At 33.4% G+C, this 22,970-nt stretch overlaps 2 protein-coding genes across 4 annotated transcripts in view; both read left to right on the forward strand.

The window, feature by feature from the left end:
- The first annotated feature begins 309 nt into the window (after nt 1–309).
- The window catches only part of LOC119836691 (trichohyalin-like), a 32,220-nt gene continuing 9,559 nt past the window's right edge, over nt 310–22,970 (forward strand). The window contains exons 1-7 of one of the 3 annotated variants that reach the window (XM_038362103.1): nt 310–537; nt 3,750–3,899; nt 15,379–15,552; nt 16,159–16,352; nt 16,602–16,683; nt 17,448–17,604; nt 18,700–18,812. In XM_038362103.1, coding sequence (XP_038218031.1) covers nt 430–537; nt 3,750–3,899; nt 15,379–15,552; nt 16,159–16,352; nt 16,602–16,683; nt 17,448–17,604; nt 18,700–18,812 — 978 coding nt within the window. In that variant the 5' untranslated portion in view covers nt 310–429. Of the gene's footprint in view, nt 538–809; nt 952–3,749; nt 3,900–8,962; nt 9,308–15,378; nt 15,553–16,158; nt 16,353–16,601; nt 16,684–17,447; nt 17,605–18,699; nt 18,813–22,970 lie in introns of those variants that run through there. The other 2 variants (XM_038362105.1, XM_038362104.1) reach the window with 2 other exon arrangements.
- On the forward strand, nt 19,002–22,909 carry LOC119836692. Its single transcript, XM_038362106.1, has one exon. It carries the CDS (start codon nt 19,733–19,735, stop codon nt 20,657–20,659), a length of 927 nt encoding a protein of 308 aa, XP_038218034.1. The 5' UTR covers nt 19,002–19,732; the 3' UTR covers nt 20,660–22,909.

Below are 22,970 nucleotides of genomic sequence, written 5' to 3' on the forward strand. Positions count from 1 at the left end.
TGAGCACAACTTTAAAAGATTTGCGCATACAATCGTCTACCTTTTATATTATTTACTGTGTGAAAATAATCTAAAAAATAAACTGTTCGCTTAAGGTTTTAGAATTTATTTTCATTATATTTTAACATCGCGTTTGCGTTTAACGAATCGCATTGAATTGGTTACCTACGTTGATTGGTCCTAAAAGGCACTTGAAGAATATGTCAATTACGAAAGAAAACAAACATTCAAATGCAAAATTTAAACCGTTTTACCGTTGTTTAAATCTTAAAAATACTATTTATATTGATAAACAATGACTAAACTGTGTTTCTAAGTTGATTGTAATTTGTTACGATTTTTTTAGTGTATAATAATATTCAGCAAGTCGTTACATTTTAAGTGAAAGTGCCAATTTTCCCGCCATAATACTTTCCTGCTGCTGAAACAATGTTATCAGAAGATTTAGAAAGGCTTATACAAGAAAAACGGCGTGAGATAGAAAAAGAGAAAACGCTTTTGGGGCTATCTGATAAAAACGATGAAGTAAGCATGAAGGTAAATTTTATAAAATATTCACTTCGCTCATATAACATATTACGCAGTTTACAATACCTTACAATATTAAAATGCTAAAGGACGATGTACAGATTATAGAAATACCATTTAAAATTTTTTTCTTTATCAATAGACTTGATATGATCTAAATGTCTGTCTCTCTACTACATACTTTTGTACAAGCTAATTTAGCCTCTAACGAGTATTGAACGCAGAGTTAACCGCTACGGGCTACGGTAGTATATTGATTCTACAGCGCAGACGTCTAGGCTCTAGCTCGCGGGGAAACCTAGTATTCTAGGTAGCTATAATTTTAATAGTCATTGCATATAATATGTATCTTGTTCGGTTGCGTATTTCACAGAGGCCGGTCGCGCATGCTTCGTTATTTCTCGTAATTTCAGTGTATTCGAGGTACAGTAATATTTAATATGACATGTAAATTATAGTATTTAAAATTTATTAATGATAATAATTATGATTTGGTGCAGCTTTTTTTCTATAGTTCTATTGAGTGCTTTTAGTTAGTGTTTGTTTACTTTATGTTTAAGAAATTGAATGTTGTTAATATTGCATTTTATTAAACTTTTATCCTGATCCTTGATAAGTGTACAAAGTTTGAATTAGACCTGTCTGTTTGAAGGGGGTCAAAATGTAGTTAGTTACATATAACCACACAAATTAGGCTAATATAGTTGTGTTTAAAATTTTTTAATAATATAATTTGCGGAAAGTAAGTTATTTCCATCTCTTCAAGTTTCATCTTTATTAAAATATTTTCTTAGATTTATTACAATAATTACAAACAAAAGATTTTGAACTGCATTTTTTAAACTACAATAAGTTTGATTTAAATTCATACAAAAAACCGTAAATTGTTACTCAGAAATCAAAAATAAATTATAAATAGATATATATATTTATTTAATAGATTATTAGTTTCGATTATTAGCAATTAATTTACACATTTAATACTTGTACTTTTATGATTCTCTCATTTTTAGACTGGGCTCCACCAGAGTTATTCTGGTATAAAACCAACAAAAATATAGCCCTCGGCACTCACAAATAATATGGTCTTCTTTCTCTAAAAAATTTATTGAAATCGATTTAGTACATCCAGAGATTACACACTATAACTCACAAAGTCTCAAACTTTATTTTGTTATAATATTAGTTAAGATAACATTACATTAATTCCTAAAATGCAGTAAAATTTGTGGGTTTCTCATATTTGATACATGTACAATATTATTATGATAAATTATTCATTCATTTAGAATTAAAGACTTTTTAACGGATTTTAAAAGTGATTTATTCATTCATATTACAGCTACCAAAATATATAACATAATAGCTAATAGCTCAAACTGTCTGCTTCACTTTCAAGATACATAAAAAAAGTGTTTGTATTAATCCAGGCTATGTACCAAATGTATTACAGATTTGATTACCTTTTTTACCATCCATCGCAACAAACTTTCATATTTATGTAATACTAGCTGCGCCCTGCGGTTTCACCCGCGTAAGTCCGTATCCCGTAGGAATATCGGGATAAAAAATAGATGTTGGCCGATTCTCAGACCTACCCAATATGCTTACCAAATTTCAGAGGAATCGGTCAACCCGTTTCGGAGGAGTATGGCAACGAAAACTGTGACACGAGAATTTTATATATTAGATGTTAATTTGTAGTTAGAAAAGAGACCATAATCTTATATATAAAACTCCCGTGTCACAATTTTAGTTATTAAACTCCTCTGAAACGGCTGGACTAATTCTTATGATATTTTGTGTGAATATTGGGTATGTCTGAGAATAGGGCAACATCTATTTTTCATATCCTTAAATTATAAGAGTAAGGCAGAACAGTGTTTGCCGGGTCAGCTAGTCTTAATATATAAAAATTCCGTGTCATGATGTCTGTTTCCAATGAACTCTTCACCAATTCAACCAATTTTGATGAAATTTGGCATTTTATGTGTAATTTTGTCCAACTTAAGATATAGGATAGATTTATTCAGATTAATTATCCCAATAATTTATAATCTTAATATTTTTAATTATAACTCAGCCACAGCAACGCGTGGCCGGGCATGCTAATATTTTATATAATTGTAAAAAATTAAAATAAAAACTCATTTTAATGGTTCCATACCCAATAAATACAAAAAGAACCACATTATGAAGGCTCCACTGTCTGTATATCACCAGGTTGTGTCCTATGAACTTTTATAATAAAAAGTTAAAATTTATCTATTAAAAAAAATATAAAAAGGGATAAATAAAACAGCACACTTTTTGTTTCTTTTTATTGACTCTCACTTAGCCAGTTTTTTATCATTAGATTAACTTTCTTCTAGATCTTTCACAAACTTAAAACCTACGTCAAATTAACTAAAGTCCATTGAAGCATAGTAATCAATTTATTATGTATGAACTACTTTATTATAAATGTTATTGCTAGCCCTTAATGTCAGTGCTTCTAATAACCCGAGGCATTTTTCCATTCATATTAGAGTTATATTGATTACATGTTATCATGTAAGAAAATGAAATTTTGTCTATTATACTACACTTGTTTTTATTATGTATGATGAAGAAATATATGGAACTATTGGAACTAACTTGAGTTGAGATAAAACCTATGTAGCAATTTTTTATGTTAAATATGTTCAATGGACTGAAGAGTGAGAAAATTGATAAATTTACTAATAATATTGTGAATGTCAAGTGTGTTTGTTTATTTGTCTTTCGTAACGTCGCACGAGAGCGATTTTATGGTATGGTTTTTATGTGAAGATAGGAGGTGAGAGAGTGACATAGTACACCTAGTTATGTTATCACATATTTGGGCTTATGCAACCTTTCTTTAAATAGCATTTGAAATATATTATGAAACAAAATATCTACTCTATTTCATAAATTAATGCCTTATTAGTTATACCGATCAAATTGGTCTACTGCTACTTGTTGTTTATTATTTGAAGGCATCATAGAGGGGTCATAGAGGGTTCTAATTTATTCTATAACGTGGGTATTGTTTACTATAACGAACATCGATCTACTTGTTTCGAACTGGCATACTGATACCTACAAAATACATACGTTTCTCTATAGAAATAATTCAATACATAATATAATAATTCAACACATAATAATTCAATACATACGCGTCTCTATAGAAATAATCTATTCTATTCTCTTTCTAGGATGTAGATGAGAAAGAGAATTCGAACAGAGTCAACAGGAGTGTAAAGTTCAACCGGCCGAGAGCACTGTCGGAAAACAATGCAACAAGCGAAGGGAAGAGTGAGGAAAAAGACGAGGAGATCCCGCCAGACTTAGAGAGATATATACGGGTGAGTTGATTTTGAGTTGTATTGTAATTGATTGAATGGATGAAGTTTCAGTAAAGTAAAAGGTTGGGAAAAGACGCGGTCTCAGCTGATGTAGGGAGATAAATACGGAAGATTTTTTGCCTGATTAATTGAATGTCATTTAAGGCAATTAAGCAATAATATAATGGCATTTATGGTCTCAATATAAAAGAAAAAAAACACAGTATAAAACAAAACATTTTAAAATTAGACTTCTATAAGCTATTTACCAATGGTTCGGAAAACAGTTTTTTTTAAAGAGAATAGAGTTGTGGTAAATGTTGTGTTTTGTTATTGTAGGCCTTCTGTCGAGCATAACCTGTCCTCACAAGCAATTTGTCGTGTTCGATCTTTGTATATTAAGATAAGATATTGTAAGGATGACAAAAGAAAAATACCCGTCGGGTCTGTTAAAAATCCAATAAATTTCAAACGCTATTAAACTATAAAACATTTTTACATCTATTCAAATAAATTGTTTAATAAATGATTTAAAATTTCTCATATTTCGGTATGTTTCATACATCGCTTTAAACCCAGACATTTTTAAAAATAAGTATTACTAATATCTCAAACGTAAAAAATCGTTATGTTATTTTAGTAGTTATAAATTAATTGTTTGAATGAAGAAAATTGGCGAGTTAAGGTCGTGCTATACATGAGTTTATCATTGGCAATGCCATATCAACTAGAGTGCAATAAATCGAGTTGATTCGCCCACGCTCATATAAAAAGCAAGATACTGAGACATGTATATGTAGAGTTAGTGTTTCTTAGCTTTGTGTAATTACTAGCTGTTCCCCACGATCTTACCCGCATTTTTCATTCCATATCGCTTCTATTTAAGCTTATATGTAGCCTACCACGATAATTGGACTATTTAAATTGAGATTGTTTGTTTCAACGTTCTTATCTCAGGAAGTACTTGTCCAATTGGAAAATAATTCAAATAGCAACTATTTATTTATATAGATAATGTCATTAGTCATTACATAATGTCAGCTTATGGCAACTGATAATGTCTAGTGGTGTTTAACGATATAAGATAACTATTTCGATGTTCTAAGGTTGGGTTCATAAATGAAAGCCTATTCGGAATAATCAAATTTAAATAAATATAAAACATAAATATAAAAATAGTATAAAATAAAATACACCATATATATTCATCCACAAACTAAGGTTTAGTAATAAATATATATTTGAAAAGTGTATCTTAAATTGCACGTTGTATTATATACTTTATTAATACCTAGCTAGTACGATGAGATTAAACTAACATTTTCAACTGCATTCAATTACGATTTACGTTCTTACTTTTAGTCTAGGATCGTGTGTGAACGCACCTTAGATGCAGGCAGCTATATCGTATTTCATAATATGCGTATTATATTTTAATTACGTGGTACGATTTGTGGTTTAACGTTATAAAGATATAGCATCTTTAACCACATGGTGTAATTTGTGTTTATTGTTATGCTCGAAGGCTAACTGTGCATCTTTTTTGTATAATTCAAAAACAGAATTACGTATTTTCATTGCTTTTTTTCTTGACGGAAACTATTAATTTCAAATGTTGTCTCTAAGAGTGCAACGATGCGTTAAACTGTCTAATGTAATGTAATGTATAATACGTGTTATATTAAAGAAAGAAAAATTGAGTCCACTGTATTATTATTAATGATACAGTGTACTATATAGAATAAATAGATGGTTACCCTGTCTCCGCCGGGGTTGACACCAGATAAAAAAATATTGACTAGTTCCTCTTACTCGGTTATGAATGATGATTCAGAAGCTTTCTAATGGAATTTATTCATTACGTACAAAAAAGTCTTTACTCTCAATACATTACCGTAGAGTTAATAAACTCAACTACCCGCAATTCTTTAATAAAGAATAAACCACAAAGCAAGTGTTTTATTAAGGTTGTACTATTTATCAATGACGTCTTCCAAAAAGCAATTTTCTGAATATTGAGTTTAAAATATTAGATTAATCAATGATTGTTGGATATATAACAAAAATAACAAATTTTGACAGACTTTTCCAATAATAATTTCTCAATTTTCAGTGTTTTTATTACATTGGCTAATACGAAGGCATTTTATGCGCTTATATAGTTATTATGTACACGGTGATATGCATCGGCGCTATTCGCTAATCAAATATAATACAATGCATTGTTATTCAAGTTACAAGGACACTGTTAATCGGTGTATCGCTAATTACAAAATACAATACGATGAGATGGGATAGTCACGAGTTACTCGTAAAATCATCCTCAAATTATTTACGTGAGCCTTCATGCCGAGATATAAATTATTACGATTCAATTTTCCAAAAATGTGAGGGATTCTATAGACGGTGAGACAGTTTTAACTAACATTGACTATATTTTCTACAAATATAATTATACTGATACTAATTTAATAGTTTAATAATGATTAATCTATACTAATATCATAAAGCTGAAAAGTTTGTTTGTTTGAACGCGCTAATCTCAGGAACTGCTGGTCCGACTTGAAAAATTATTTCAGTGTCAGATAGCCCATATATTTAGGAAAGCTATAGGCTATATATGTACCACGGGCGAAGCCGGGGAGGACCGCTAGTTTATTATATTATTAATTAGGTTATACGTGTTTTACCAAATACGGCCCGTATGTATATTTATTTATTTTGCACACTATAGCGTAGCATATAAGGCTTGACCTTACTTTGAGAGCTGTCGGTAATGCGTATGGGTACATAAAAATTTTATATAAATAAAAATGTTTTCGTGAAAAATAACTTCATGTTTTTCTAACGAATATTTGCTTATATTCTCAACTTCCATCAACAACTTAAGTGGCAGACCAGCTACTCGACCAGGCTTCGCCTGGGTTAACTTTAAAATAACCCACATAAAACGTAGTGTAAGACACACGTAGACAACGTGGCTTTCTATTGTTAAAATAATTTTTAAAATCACTTCATTACATCCAAAGATTTCCCCCAACAATTTTACGAACCGACAAAATTCACAAACTATAGGTTTATAATATTAGTAGGTATATACAATATGTCCTTCCAAAGGGTTCCATCTACCTTCTATGAAAACTGTTAAACGATACGCTAAATCCTACCAATATTATTTGAGCAAAAGTTAAGAATGTATAAATGTATCTTTGTTAATCTTTCACGCAAAAACCACTGAACGTATTTTGATGATACTCGGCAGTGACGTAGCTTATCTATCAGAATAACATATACCTAAGTTAAAAAATACTTGCTTTTAATCGCGAGTGGAGGCACGCGACATAGATAGTTGATAATATTAGTAGGTACGTTATAAAGGGTTTGCGAAGTTTAATGATCGTCCAGACAGACGTATTTGGCTCATAATTGGCAGTGGGTAAGATGATGTATGCTGTTGTTATTTTTACTTTTTCTATACCAAGTTAGTGTACAGTCATTTAGAGAATAACTTATAATAACGCTGGAATTTATTCCTTTTGTTCTCTTACTTACTTTAATACTATAACAATTAAGGAATAAAATCATATTGTTTGTATTCGGGAATTATATTCATACCAATTCGTATAATAATAATAGGAATATATGCGACTTAATAAAGTCTATATGATCGTAACGTAAAGTGCCTACGTTATCGAAGACATAATAATAAATATATATCTAACATCTATACATTATCTTGTATCATCTAAAACTGACCTCATAAATTTGATTGTAACATATGTAAGAAAAACATTAAAAATTACACCATTATAATACTATTACGAGTAAAGATAATTTTACGAGTGTTTAATTCAGAGTATAGGGTTCCGTAGGCCTGATTTTCTCTCTCTATTCACTTATTATTGGAAATAAAATCTACTAATTTTATATAGAGGTAAAGTTGAATTTGTGCGGTTACGTCCCAGGTCAACGCGTATGCCGCGCTTGTAGTAAAAATTGTATATCTCCACACTTCCAATTTCACAAAGGACAATCTAGACGTTTTGTCCTGCGCCTGATATATCTAGTAGATTATCATCTTTTCGTCTTTTCGTCTTCCGTGATCCGTTACATCGTCCGCATTGTTATTGATGGGTTAGGGAGTGTTCTTATGTTATTGTCTATTATTTGAAGGCTGTTTCCTCAAATACTTAAATATCTGTAAAAAAAAAACTTAGCTTATAGCAACGTGTATTTTTGTTTTTATATCTATGAGAGTAACTATTTGCCCTCTAAGATCTAATTGCTATTTTCCCGTAATTTAACACTACGACAATGATCAAAAGCCATTCATTTCACGTTTCTATCCAGTTATTTCACGTTTCGTTGTGTATAAAATAATAGTACATAATTTATTTATCAAGCTTTATAGAATTCACTCGATATTTTTTCGATCAGTTTCATATAAGACTTATTTTGATAATATAGCAACGGAACTCCAAAAACACTTTACGAAGCGTTATGCAGCAAACAAAGTATACATTGTGTTTGGCCAACAAACTGAGCAATTTTATGAAGAATCGTGTGAATTTTAACCTCGTAATTTTGTGTTTTGGAACACTTGTTATAATCATAGGCGGTGACGCAACTAAAAGTAGGTGGTTCACGTTCATATTTCCTTCTCCAATAACTCATACCTTAACTTATACTATATTATCACTATCTACTATATATATATATATATTTGCTCATAATTTTATGTAAAATTCATAGAAAAAAATTAAAATAGTAGTAGTGTTGTTTTATACCCGTAAAACCGTAGCCTCAATCCAATCAATTGTCGTTTAATGTCTATAAAAGTGAAAGATTTAACGCGTTTACAAATAAAACATTTCGAAAACCTTCTATGTTTGCTTCATGATTCGATTCTCCGCTTATGATCGCATCTTTTATTAACTACATACTCGTTTGATATGCAATTTTACTCAGAGAAAGAAATATCTTTGAATATTCATTGCTTCGAGTCGCGGTGTGAAACGTTTACGAGCGAGAAATTACACTTTTGCATTGAAGCGTACTGAATTTGCAACTTGGCGCAGGAATTAACGCTTAGTTTGCCAAGAAGCGCCAGTGTTAATGGTACAGTCGCGGTTATTTAGTCAGTGAATTTCTCTGCTGGACTGTACTTTGGATTTTTTGTATTGAGTGTACCTACTTATGTTGACAATAATTATTTGTGTATTTAAGTGCTGATTGGAGTTTGATGCGAGCATGAATATAGTGATTAAATAAAAATAACAGTGATAAACTTACATGTTTGTGTATTAAACGTTTTTCTATTTGTAATATTGATTTTTTTTTTTATTTTTTTTTTCTTGTGGACTCTTGGTTAATTTGGTGTTTAGGTACTGTTATTCTTTTTGGAAGCTAAGATGTGTAGTAAATCTGACGTAAGTTATTTTAACGTTAAATATAAGAGATATGAGAGCTTACTAGTTATTAGTTAGCTTTCCGACCGCGACTTCGCCCGCGTGCATTTTCCCGTGATAACAACAATCTCCGTACAATCTACCTTCCTATTTCACCCCCATCTCTTTCAATATAGCAGTTGTTGCGAATGCGTTTTATCTATCGTTTTATTAAAATGTACTTATAGTCTAGTATAGCTATATAGTAACAACTAATATAAGTAAATTATCTGATATTTAAAAAACTTATTTTCTATGCGTGAAAGACTATAAATAACTCCGAATACAGTATAGTCAACATTAATCATAATGTATTATGTATTTCGTAGTTAGATTTTAAAACTTTTTTAGTTTATTATACAACGTTTTGTTAAATCTTTTTAAATTTGTTTGCAATTGAACGCATTAACTACTTGAAGACTGAAGCGACAATCCATTAGATGAGACATAGTGCAGCGTGGTTGTATTCTATTTTATTAGAGTGGATAAAATGTGAACCAATATAAAAAAAATATTTTTAACATTTAGTTGTTGTTGTTGAATCCCTCACTGTCCATTTCCCACGTATATATACATATATACTTATTTATTAAGGCTCATTATAGTTGATACGATAAATAATTAATATAATTAGACCAAATTTTATTAATAAATAATTAATAAAATTAGACTAAATTTAAATGGTGAGGGAGGAGACACGAGAGCAACAGCTTATAAATAAAAATAGAAGAAATCGGTTCACCCAGTCGAAAGTTCGAGGTTAGCAAACCCAAAAAAATACAGTTGAAAAATCTCCTAGGAATACCGCGAGCTCCAGCCAGTTATGCTTAAAGCTGGTGGTTCATCTGACGGTAAGCGATCACCAGCGCCCATGAACTTTAGCAGGGTATTTTATAGGCTAAATTTACAATTTACACGGGCAAAGTCGTGGGCTTCTGCTAGTAATTAGTATAAATCGACTGCCTCTATCATGAACATAGCCAAGCCTTAATGTAATTTTCAGGTTTACCTACCAACCACACCCCGTCACTCCCTCTGACCCTCCTGTCCACACCTAAAATATGACATTTTAACTCCCAAAAGCACGCCTTCGAACAATATTATATGCCAATTAATTAAAATTACCTGCGTATAAACAGTTTGTTCTAATATGCTGTTATACAAAGAACCAAAACTTAAATTAATAATCAATTTTAATAACATACTTATCAGGCAAATAGAACACAGTAGTTGTATACAAATAGCACACATCAGATAAATAGAAAAATCAAATTTCTATTATGTAAATACTTGCTCTAAACCCGCGGCGTCACTCGCAATCACTCGCATCGCGTCACTTCATACAGATACGATAAACTTTTCTCGCGTGAAAGAGTAAAAAATATATTACGTCCATAGATACTTACACACTTTCGCGTCTATAATATTAGAATATAGTTCAAATTATATAACAAAAGTGATAACTAACCATAATCATATTAGTTACTTGCTTTTGTCCATTTCAGACTTCTTCACATATACTTTACTTTTTATCTAAAAACGTGTAATATTAGTCAGTTCTCTGCAGTCAGTTCTCTTATGCGGATTCTTACTTTCATGATATTGCACCAAAGGCTACTAACTCGCTGACTAACAACAGTTAAAATATTTCCTTCCTCCTAGATCCTAGACTAATCTAAAAATCTTATAGAAAATCGTTAAATTGGGTCCACACCACACCAGTTCCATTGATTTTCGGTGCCAATGTTTTTCACCAATATCCAATAGTTGCAAAATAATTTGCTTAAGTAGCGACCTTAATATCAACCTAATAGCATGCTATAATGCGATGCGAGATCACGTCATGGCGCTAAACGTTCAAGGACAGACGGAATGGTGTTTGAAGGCTGGAATTTTCTTCGGTCTCAAATGTAACTTTGTGTCCTTGAAAGTTTAGGTTGTTTGTTTGATTTTGATTACTGTATTGATACTCTTAGTAGTATTTTTGAACGAACAATACTAAACAATAATAATTAAAAAAAAACTCTTTTCCTTAAAAGGCCAACAACACCTTCACAAGGGTTCTTGTAAAGGTTCATGGGCAGGGGTGAGCGCTCGCTACTGGACGAAGCACAAGTTCATTGTTTTTTTTATATAAAAAACAACGTTCTCATAAAACGACGTAAGGTACAATGTATATAAATTCGTAGTATACTTTCAAACATCTATCACTCCATAGTTTCACATCATTCTTTTTTTCTTGACATTTTCATAGATAATTGTTGTTTTTGTCTTGTATTGTTTTTAACCCTCAACGCCGAACGTTAAAAGGAGGAATTTTATATTTTTGTGAGTGCGTGTGTATGTGTCTCTGTAGCATCTTAGCTCCGGATCAGAAAAATCGGTTTTCATTGTTTTTTTTTTTAAGCTAAATTAGACGAGAGAGTTCTCAGCTTTGTTCGATGAAAATTGGCGAAAGAAAATGGCCACACACATCAAATATTCTTTCATATCTCTATATTTTTAAATATGGAAGGTAGAAGAAGTCATTGTGACTTGCGCCATTCTTGCATGCAATTCATCATGTCCGAAATTATAAGGCTTTTTTAAGACTCCTTTTAGGCTCAATTTTTTCTTTAGGCGGACTGATTTAATTGAAATTTGTTTAATTGTTAAGTTATCAAGAATTGTTGATAAATTTAATAATAAAAAACTTAAAAACACTCCTTACCGATAGAATAGACAAAACATTAATATAATTGAAAATTTTGTAAATTAAAAAAAATCATTAATATTATTATTGTCAAGGAAGCGTGTGGTGGTACGAGTGTAAGATATAACATATGAGTCAATTATTTCAATAAGCTCTATATGAAATAGCTAATTACAATAATTAACAACATTTTCTATTGATTTCGGTGAGTTATCTGGATCTAGAACAATTATGATAATTATATTTAATATCCAAAAAATACAATGTGTCAATTACTACTTATTAAATTCATAATCATCAAAACCGTGATTCAGCAACCTACCCTAAAAATACCTATATAGCAGTCCCTACTGCTATTATCAGTCTGCTTAGGGTGCCGACCGGGTTGGTAGTGAAATGTGAAATGAAAGACTTAACATAATTTCCAAAATCTTTGTGTAAGAATTTTGTTAGAGTTCTTTTCGTCCTAACAAACTGTTATCGTACGCAGTAACGGAGCGCTTTTGTGGTATGATTTTTGTGTCTAGATAGTAAGAGGCTAGAGAATGTCATAGGCTACTTTTCTGCTTATCTACACTAATATAATAAAGAATTTTTGTATGTTCGTAACTTTTCACGCATAAAAACCACAAGACTGATTTTAAAAATTCACCATTAGAAAGCTGCAACTTTACTAAGCAACATAGGCTATATATATTTTATTACTTTTGAATCGAGCTTTACATATATACAATCGAACATATATGTACAATCGAAATTGCAAGGAATATCAAGCGATCATCCATGCCTATTAATATTCGCCATATCGTAACTCGCAGAGACGTTGCCTTCAAGCAACTTGCCGTCTTGAATACGACAATATGTTAGCTGGAAGTACTTGCAGGTAAATTGTCTCAAAGTCTGACCGAACATAATAGGAAATAGGTTAGAATTTAGCTAGTTCTTACTTGAGTTATTCATATAGAGACATGTGTGTTGGATCTTCATACATGAATGTACCTATAAGTTGTGTAAATTATTGTAAAAGTTTAACATAAGAAGATTTTTTTATTAATATCTCATAAATTATTCATCATGCCTGTCTGATTTTGGGATCATATAGTTTGTTAATCAAAAAAACACTCAAATCGGCAATTCAGATGTGGAGATGTAGCAGACCTACTTTTCTGACCTTGGTGCGTCCCATAGGAGATCCCGAGGTTTCTGCTAATATACTTTGATATTGGTCACCAAAGAACCACCACCACATGCTCTTCTTTTTTCGCCCAAAAGACATAGTATGTTGAATATTTCCTCCCTTAAAGACAGACCCAATAAAAAGACCCACTGTTCTATAATATTAGTAAGGGACTATGGATTATGATAAACTATCCTTTATTAATGACAGCGATAAATCACAGTTGTTTTGTTTGGGTGGAATCTAAACGGTCACGGTATATATAAATCAGCGCTTTCGGGTCACTGCTATTACGCCTACGTATTGTTCAATTGTAAACTCAGCTTGAAACTGTTAATGGTTATTTTATGAAGGTACCCAGAAGGTAAAAAAATGAAAATGTGTTTGACGAACACTGTCAATATCAGATTGAAGGATTTTAAGAGAAATTGAGTCAGTTTTATTGGTACGAAAATATGTATTTTTTATGACTCTTTCGGTTAATAATATATGTCTGAGAAAAGATATATTGAACCACTTATTTTTACTGACCAATAAACATTAACTCATATTTTGATGTAGGTACTAATTAGCTTATCTATTTTTTTTCTCCATAAATCCATCTCTTTCAAACTAAAGTATGTACACATTCTAAACAAGCGAGATTTTTTATTTAAAAACCATGAACCCAAAAAAGAACAGAACTAATTGCTTATATAGAGCAATTATTCACGATGAAAATCATAAAACTACAAACTTTCAACAGCGCAAGTATTTCCGAACGGAATTTCTATTGCGAATCTCTCCAATTACTTCCACAATCATCGTTGAATTAATTATAATCATTGAGGCGTGTTAACTATGTGACACTGAATGTTAATCGTGAGACATAGCACCGTAGAAAAAGCGTAGCGGTCTAATTGAGTTGTTATCGGATAAAGGAGTGTATAGATGTTTGTTTTATAATATGTAAATGAATTTTTAAGAAGGATAATGACATAGGGGCGTTACCGCAACGCCTTGAAGCAGTACTAATTCCAATGCTGGAAAGCGATGGCTCTAGCCGACGTAAACAACTGTCTCTTTACCACTCTGGAATTAGTATTTCTTTTATATGTATCTATAAACCCCCCCCTCCCCCAGGTAATTGTAATGTTTTACTCGTATTCATGGTATCAACAATTTCCGCCGGGCATTAAATGGTCCAATACTATTTTTATGACCAAGTTGTTTCAGTCTTCGTGTAAGAATTATAATCACACACGAGTTATATGAGAAATTTAGGTCATAATACCACGCTAGAAATGTGGCTTTACAAATGTCAAATGTCACATTTTGTATACCACATGTTCCTCACGAAATTTCCTATAATAAGCATTGGAAAACAGTATTTATATTATATTTATTCGTGTATATAATCGTAAAAACTCAAAACCTTTTATTCGCACACGTTTAGTGCTTTTCGAGATCAATTGCAGTAATATTTCCACCAGTAAATGTAGACATAGCCCAATTGGTTAAGGACGTCCATCATGTAACATACGCGCAACCAGCACGCAATAATTACACGCTGGAATTTGCATGTAACGCGGTGTGGACTGGTATGACTGTATTGATTCGATATAGGTCAATGCACTTTACATTGAGGGTAGATTTATGCTCCAGGCTAGGTTCACGATGGTTTTGAAAGTATGATTTGCGTTGGCAGATATATTATAGTCATTTTTATGCTTTAATTAATTACATCGTAATAAGAGATCCATGTAGCTATTGCTTTATATCGATTTAGTTTGAATTTTATTTAGATAATGACGCCTTGTTCTGATATAAATTTGATGAGAATTTGATCATTTTTGTTCAGTACTTGAACTATATGTATTTCCTGAAATATTATTTCTGTATTTATTAAACTTAATTATAATGATATGATGTATTATAGTTATAATACCAAGTTATGTTATCTCCAAAAAATCATTGAATCAATAGAATGAGTGTATTTCGACTGGTTTTAGTGTCACGTTGATCACACGCTAACCGTCAGTGCTGATAGAAATTCATACGTTTCGGTTGCCAGCAATAACGGTCAGCGTCACCCTAAAACCAGTCTTAATATTTTAAAAAGATTATTAAATAGTTATAATACAAAACTGCCATACAAACTAAACACCAACGCAGAACACTACAATGGAAGCTCACAATCCGCAGCGTTACCTAGGGCTCCCAGTGATGCTGAAAGCGGGCGAATACTCCCCGAACAACCCGCTGACGCGCGGCGAGCGGAGCAGCGGCGATGTTCTGCTCGGGCTCGGCGAGTACGAGCGGCGCAGGAACACGCTGCGCAAGATCCGCCAGCGCCAGTACCGCGAGTATCTGGATCAGGTGGGACTTTATGGACGTCACCACCGCCCATGTACTTTCGCAGAGGTAGTGCCTTTTGGGGAAGGATAGGGAAAGGATTGTCGAGTGGAAAGTAGTAACGGGCTGGGACGGGTAAGGAAAGGGAAACGGGCCTCCGGCTCGCCCTCTCACCGGACGAAACATAGTAGCATGCTGCTATTTCACGCCGGTCTTCTGTGGGGGTGTGGTGTTTACCCGGTGCGAGCTGTCTCAATTGACAATTCGTGCCAAAGCGTGCTCGGCTCCCACATAGAAGGGAAGACTGTTGGGGAGAGAATAGTATTTTTAGACTTTGTATGTACCTTACGGATAATAGACGAGTCGCAAGCATCCAGAAAACATCTGTACTGTTAATTTAGAGCTATTTGTTCCAAATTTCTAATGTAAAAAAAACATTGTATACATACGTGATCCATTAGTGTTGTAATCTGTATAGGTACCATGGGAGGAGCTGGGGCGGACCGCTTGTATTAAATAAAAATATTATCGCGAATTAACAAAATATTTGTAACATTTCTAGTATTTAACAAAAAAATTATAACCACAATAGAGGAAAATTATATTTATAAATTAAATATATTTTTACAGCAAGCGAAAATAAAGCAGGAAGAAAAAGAGAAACAAGAGCGCGAGAAACGCGAACGCGAAGAGAAAGAGAGGCTAGAGGAAGAGAGAGAGCGAGAGCGGGAGCGGCGCGAGCTAGAGCGAGAGGGCGATAGCGACGCAAGGCGAGGCAGCTTCAGCTATACCAGGGTTTCGGGCGCTAATAATGCATATACCACGTGAGTTTTTTTTTAATAATAAATCGAGTTAGCTAGTATAAATATAGAAGTTAACTCAGATAAAATAGTTTGAAGAACACTCATTAATTTAAAATATATAATTTAATATATTTTTTTATCTGAATCGATGTATTACATAATAAGTACAAGAAATATTTTTTTACTGAATTCAAAAGCAAATTATATATAATATTATCCTTAACTTAATCAATATGTTTGTATCTACAAAGTAATAAAAATGATTTTCAGTAAAGTGGATACTGGTGTGCAAGTGGACAGACATATGCCGCTCTCCGTAGCCGTGCAAACGGATGACAACGATCTGTATACAGTAAGTATATAAAAACTTTGTATATTACGAGCATTCCGCCCGGGGCTTTGCTCGCGTGGTCGATGAAAATTAGCAGTAAAAGACATATATGCCATATTTTTAATACAGCGCCATCTACCGGTATTCGTAAATTCCGTAGTGATTCAAATACGCATCGTGATGTAAGATCTTTTCCCCTTGGTCGCGGACGAATCCAACAAGTGCCCATGGCCCCTTCATCAATGCGGCTTGACGGAACACAGTGGGGTTTTAGTCGGTAAGAATCCGACATAACCCGCGGCCTCTTTCCCGGGGGGTCGTGGGTATCTATGCAAGATTTCCCCACTTAAAAAAAAAAAGATCTATTCCCTTGGCAATGAGATGTTTTACTGCGATTCAATGCCACTTATGTGTGCCATGCCACTTTCTAGCCTCCTACCTATTCAAAGACACAAAATGCTATCATAAAATTGCTGCGTGCCATCACCATTTACAATATTATTAAGTACGTATCGCATGCAACTGGTTTAATCGGTCGTTTAATTAATCGCCTATAAATTTGACGGTTTTTTTTTAACATAATATGTTTACCTGTCTGTTTGTCTATGCATTCCAAATGTACCAAACAGTGGTTTTATACAAACACGCATACAAACTTTATAATGAAATAATGTTGTGAAGTGGCAATTCCTTGTCATATTAAGATCCTCCCCCCCCCCCCCCCCCCCCCCCCACACACACACACACAATATGACTCCTTGATGACTTCTTGCTATGGATTCCAGTGGCCGCCAAAACTAACGCAAGCGGAACGCGAACTGTCCCCGCGCAGTGTGTGGGACGGTCCCCGCACTTGGGCCGGCGACAGCAGAGTGGACATGTTCGCGGACAGGAGACGGAGCTATGGGGATTTTTATACCGTCCCAGCTGGGGAAGTGCGGGGTGTGTGGTCTTTTCAATACATATTCTGCTATATATACATACATTATTTTTTAAGTTTACTAGTATTTATACTTACTTACGAAAGTTATTACAAGCTGAGCTCAAATTTTTGTTGCGTAGCGTTTGGTTAGATTTTAATTGTATTTTTTTTTTTTCAACCGACTTCAGAAAAACATGGTTATCAAGACGAATGTATTTTGCTATATTTTTCACCGTTTTTAATGATACTAAAATTTGATCTAGTTCTGAAAATTTGAAGACGGTTCTATCTTTTATATAAAATAAGTACAGTGAAACCTGGTTAAGTGAGACATCAAGGGACCTGCAATGTCGTTTCACTTATAGAGGTATTCCACTTACCCAGTGTCTCAGATATACAGGTATAAATAAATATCTGTCTCATTTACAGAGGTTTCCATTAATAGAGGTCTCTTCGCGTATCTTCCCACTTTCATAAACGGATATTAACTTCAGTTTTTCACGTAATGATAACGATTGTAGCTTTCGTTTTGACATTTTTCAAATAAACATTTGTATGATAGTAAAGTGAAACTAAAACTGAACGTACGTACGAACGTACTTACGTACTTGGAATTACGTGTGGAATTTGTGGGTAGAATAAGAATGAGTAAACAAACAATATTATCTCAGTTACAGAGGTTTATGCATATAAAATTTACTCGCTGTCTCAATTATAGAGGTAACTATGATGATAAATCAAAAGAACAAATCCCAGATATAGAGGTTTACCTCGTCCCACTAACAGAGGTAATTCAGTGCCAAAGTGTTGGGACCTCAGCATGAGTTCCAGTTACGGAGGTTTCTCACTTATCCAGGTCCCACTTAATCAAGTTTTACTGTATGTTGGTTTTTAAAAAATTCATTATGTCTCTATATATATATATATATATATAAATTACGTGTCACATTGTTGGTCCGCGATGCATTCCAAAAATACTCAACCCATTTGAATCAAATTTGCACACCACGTGTAATTCTATTAAACTTAATAATATAGAATAGTTTATTTCAATTACGATAATTGACAAGCCGGACGGAGTCGGGGCGCGCAACTAGTGTATAACGTAATTTCAGAGCGAGCGTCATCCATGTCGAAGGGCGACAAGTATCGCAGCCTGCAGCAGAGCTACAAGCCGTCCATATTGGATGCTGATGCCGTCTCGCTGAGGAACTTGCAGGCGGAGAAGGTACTGAGAAGTTTTTTTTTTAGTTTAGGAACTTAATATATAGATAGCTATTGCCCGTGGCTTCGCACGTAATAAATCGAAGTAGCTTAAAATGTTATTGTACTTATAAACCTTCCTCTTGAATCATACTATGTATTAAAAAAACCCCATCAAAATCCGTTGCGTAGTTTTAAAGATTTAAGCATACATAGTTACATAGGGACAGAGAAAGCAACTTTGTTGTTTGTTGTTTTATACTGTATAGTGAAGAATATGAATAAATCCCTAAGCTCAATCCTAAGTTTGTCAGGATGGATGTATGTGTATGTGTGTGTTACTCTTTCCCGCAAAAACGACTGAACCGTATGCAATGAAATTTGGTACGTAGATAGTTGGACAACTGGAATAACACCAACCATGGTCCACTAGAACCGAACTGACTAGAACTGGTGTTAATCTGCCAATAAAAGTCCTGTCAAAATCGGCCTGTGAAAAAAAGCCGAAGAGATTCGGGGCAAATAGACATACAGACAAATATTGTAACAAATGTCCTTCAAATGTCCTTCCAAAATCCTTCTCGCCTTAGACATTAATACAAGTAGACGTGTATGTTAAAGAATTAATTTAAAATATCATCTTAAAACTAATCAAATATCTGATAAATAATAGGATAACAAACGCAAACAGTATCGGCATAAAGTGTTAACTAGTATTAAGAACTCCTCGCTGCATGACATCCTGGTACATCAGTGAAGCCACACAGTGAGTAATCCATATTCACATCCTTCTCACACTTCAAGTGACGTCTCCTGGCGAAACAAGGCTATAACACGTGCTGCAAGAGTGACTGAGAGGCACTGAAATATCGTCGCGTTAAACATTTCGTCCTACCCTCTTACGTCTGTGACGCAATCTTACTCAGCACTTACTTAATTTTTAACATGTACCGCTCACCGCCGAATTCCTCCAAAACGCTTTCTGCTCCACAACTGAACTTGCCTTCGGATGAAAATGACTCTGAATCTAATGTCACATTAAGATGTGAAAAACGACGACGTCTGTCTGGAGGCGAAATTGATGAATTTGCGATGTTTAAATCAGAAATGCAGGAACTACTTCAAAAAATGTTCAACAAAATGTTAATAAATCAAAACATTCGTTTAGATAAATTGGAAAAAAGTATAGCCGATATGGATAAAAATATCACTTCCGTAATAAAAACAAATAACGACATTGAGGCATCGCTAAACTTCTTGTCAGAAAAAATTGAAAATTTGCACGATCAAATTAAAATAGTTAAAAACGAATCAAAAGAACTTAATATAAGATTAAATACCATAGATGCACGGTTGAACAGTTTGGAAAAGAGCAACAGGATTACTAGCATTGAAATCAGGAAACTTCCCAAAAAATTGAACGAAAAAAAGGGCGACCTCTTCTTAATTGCCAAAAGTTTTATAAACACTCTTTGTTTAGAGTCATCCAATAATATTACCATACGCGATGTTTATCGCCTGCCAAGCCGAAGAGAAGCACTGGAGTCAACGTTGATTATGGAGTTCTCAGATACAAATAGTAAAGGTATAGTTATGGAGGCAGTTAGAAGATTCAATAGACAGACAGGAAGCCCTAAACTGAACACTCATCATTTCGGCTTCGACGGACAGCCTCTTCCTGTGTTTATTTCAGATTTTCTAACTAAATTAGACAAACAGCTGTTTTATCATGCGAGAGAATTCGCTAAATCAGAAGGTTATGCATTTTGCTGGATGACCAATGGCCGTATTTACATACGCAAAAAAGAAGGTGCTCCACACATTTATGTTAAAACAGAGGATCAACTAAACCAACTTAAAAACAAAAAATGACTAGTTTTAGTTTTCTCAGTCTCTTCATTGTCATTAATTCTTATTCTTCTTAATATTAATCTAAATCCAACTTCCAACACACAAATCATATCCATTTATTATCCTCTTAGCATAAACACACATAAAAACATACTTACAATTAAACTCGGCAACTTTAACAAATACCATAATCTTTATGTAACCTGCTACATACAAAAATGCTTTTTATTACGCCTACGTGTAAGATTCGAGCATATTTTGCTTAACGAGTTTATACATTGCTTTGGGTGCCAGGTGTATAGTTTTTATTTCTATTCCAACATACTACCACATTATAATAATTACAAGCTTAATGTTATCTCACCCAGCATTGATATTCTTTCTCTCTGTCGAACCTGCACTTTGTTAGCTTTGCTATCTAACAAAATGCAATTTTCACGATTCGTTAATTACAAATATCCATCTAGCTATATCCTGAATATATTCAATACATGTTATTCATTCAATTGTCAATTTTTATTATTAATATTTACTTATTTATGGGGCATATTACTCAAGAGTCATTTTTCTATTAAAACGAAACATTCAATATCGTAATTAATGATATAGCATCCGACATTGAAAACAGTTCTAAAATAACATGTGTAAACCTCAATACATACTCAGAAGGTCGGTACGTACTTAAGTTACACTCAAGACGCGGATTTTCAATTTTGACGGCCAACATAAGAAGCATAAACTGTAATTTTGACAATCTTGTAGCTAACATTGCTGCAATGGATTTTAAATTAGACGTAATCGTGCTTACCGAATGCTGGACAAATGCTGAAAGTTCCCCACCGCTTTTAGCACATTATAATATGTTTTATTCAAAAAATAGCCTTAATCAAAACGACGGCATTGTGGCATATGTAAGAAATGAGTTAACTATCAAGTGTCATGAACCTCAAATTCATTGAGGAAGGTAACTGCTTACTTCTAACCATTAATAATAATTGTAGCGTTATTTGCTCTTATAGACCCCCTTGCTACACTAACCCGAATCCTTATTTACACTCACTAGATAAAGTTTTACAACAAATTAAAACTAAGGATGTTATATTCACCGGGGACATTAATTTAGATACAATAAACGACAATACAAGTAATTATACTAACGAATATTTAAATCTTATGGCAATGCACGGCCTTTCTCCAGGTATCAACCAACCAACACGAAATTACGCTTGCCTAGACCATTTCATGATCAAAACTACAAAATCTTGCCATACTGCTACGTTGCCAGAACTTACCGATCACAAGCCTATTTTTCTTTTCATCGAAGAACCATTACAAATTAAATCGCAACCTAAAAAGACTTGTAAAATAGACATGCAAAAACTTGATACTATACTTGAACAAAGATCTTGGTTGAACTTTAAATTCTATGATATAGAGGATTCTAACTTGGCAACAAAAATATTCCTAAACTGTATAAATGAGGCTATTCAGGAGAGCACAAAAGAGACTAAGATTCCAAAAAGTAGGCAAAAACTTAAACCCTGGATCACACCAGGGATCCTAAGGTCTATAAGAAAAAGAGATGCTATGCACAAAAAGCTCAATAAAAACCCAGATAACACCATAATGCGTGGCATCTACTTACGTTATAGAAACACCTGCACTAAAATTCTAAAAACACAAAAACACATATACTATAAAAATCAACTACTCACTAACAAAGGAAATATGAAAAAGACTTGGAATACAATCAAAGAAATTTGCAATGTTCATAAAAACAAAAATAGTGATAATAACTTACTCTCACCTAAAACATCTAATATTGATTCACTTGACAAAGCAAACACATTTTTCGCAACTGTAGGGCAGACTCTGGCGAACAATATAATTAAAACAATCAATTATTCAGAATATGAACTCACAAGGAATGCGGCAAGTAGCAATGGGCCTGTGCACTCCATGGCTTTCACACCAACGGACATCTATGAAGTGATGACTATAGTAAACTCCTTGAAACCTAATAGTGCGCCTGGTTGGGACGGCCTAACTACAAAAATCCTCAAAAAGTTCTCACACATTTTAGCCGAACCTATAGTTTTTCTATGCAACCTCAGTATTAGTACTGGCGTTTATCCTAATGTGCTAAAAAAATCTATCATAGTTCCTATCTACAAATCTGGTGATTGTTTCGAACCCTCCAACTACCGCCCTATCTCGCTTCTTCCGTGTATCTCGAAGATTCTCGAAAAGATAGTCTCTAAAAGGCTAACCAACTTCCTTGAAAAGCATGCTATAATCTCAAAATATCAGTATGGATTCCGCTCGGGTGTCT

The sequence above is a fragment of the Zerene cesonia genome, chromosome 25, assembly GCF_012273895.1.
Source record: "Zerene cesonia ecotype Mississippi chromosome 25, Zerene_cesonia_1.1, whole genome shotgun sequence".
Classification (NCBI taxonomy): Eukaryota; Metazoa; Arthropoda; class Insecta; order Lepidoptera; family Pieridae; genus Zerene; species Zerene cesonia.

Bases quoted from the DNA above. Each gene is read 5' to 3' on its own strand.
- LOC119836692 (XM_038362106.1), top strand. From the start codon at position 19,733: ATGTACCGCTCACCGCCGAATTCCTCCAAAACGCTTTCTGCTCCACAA.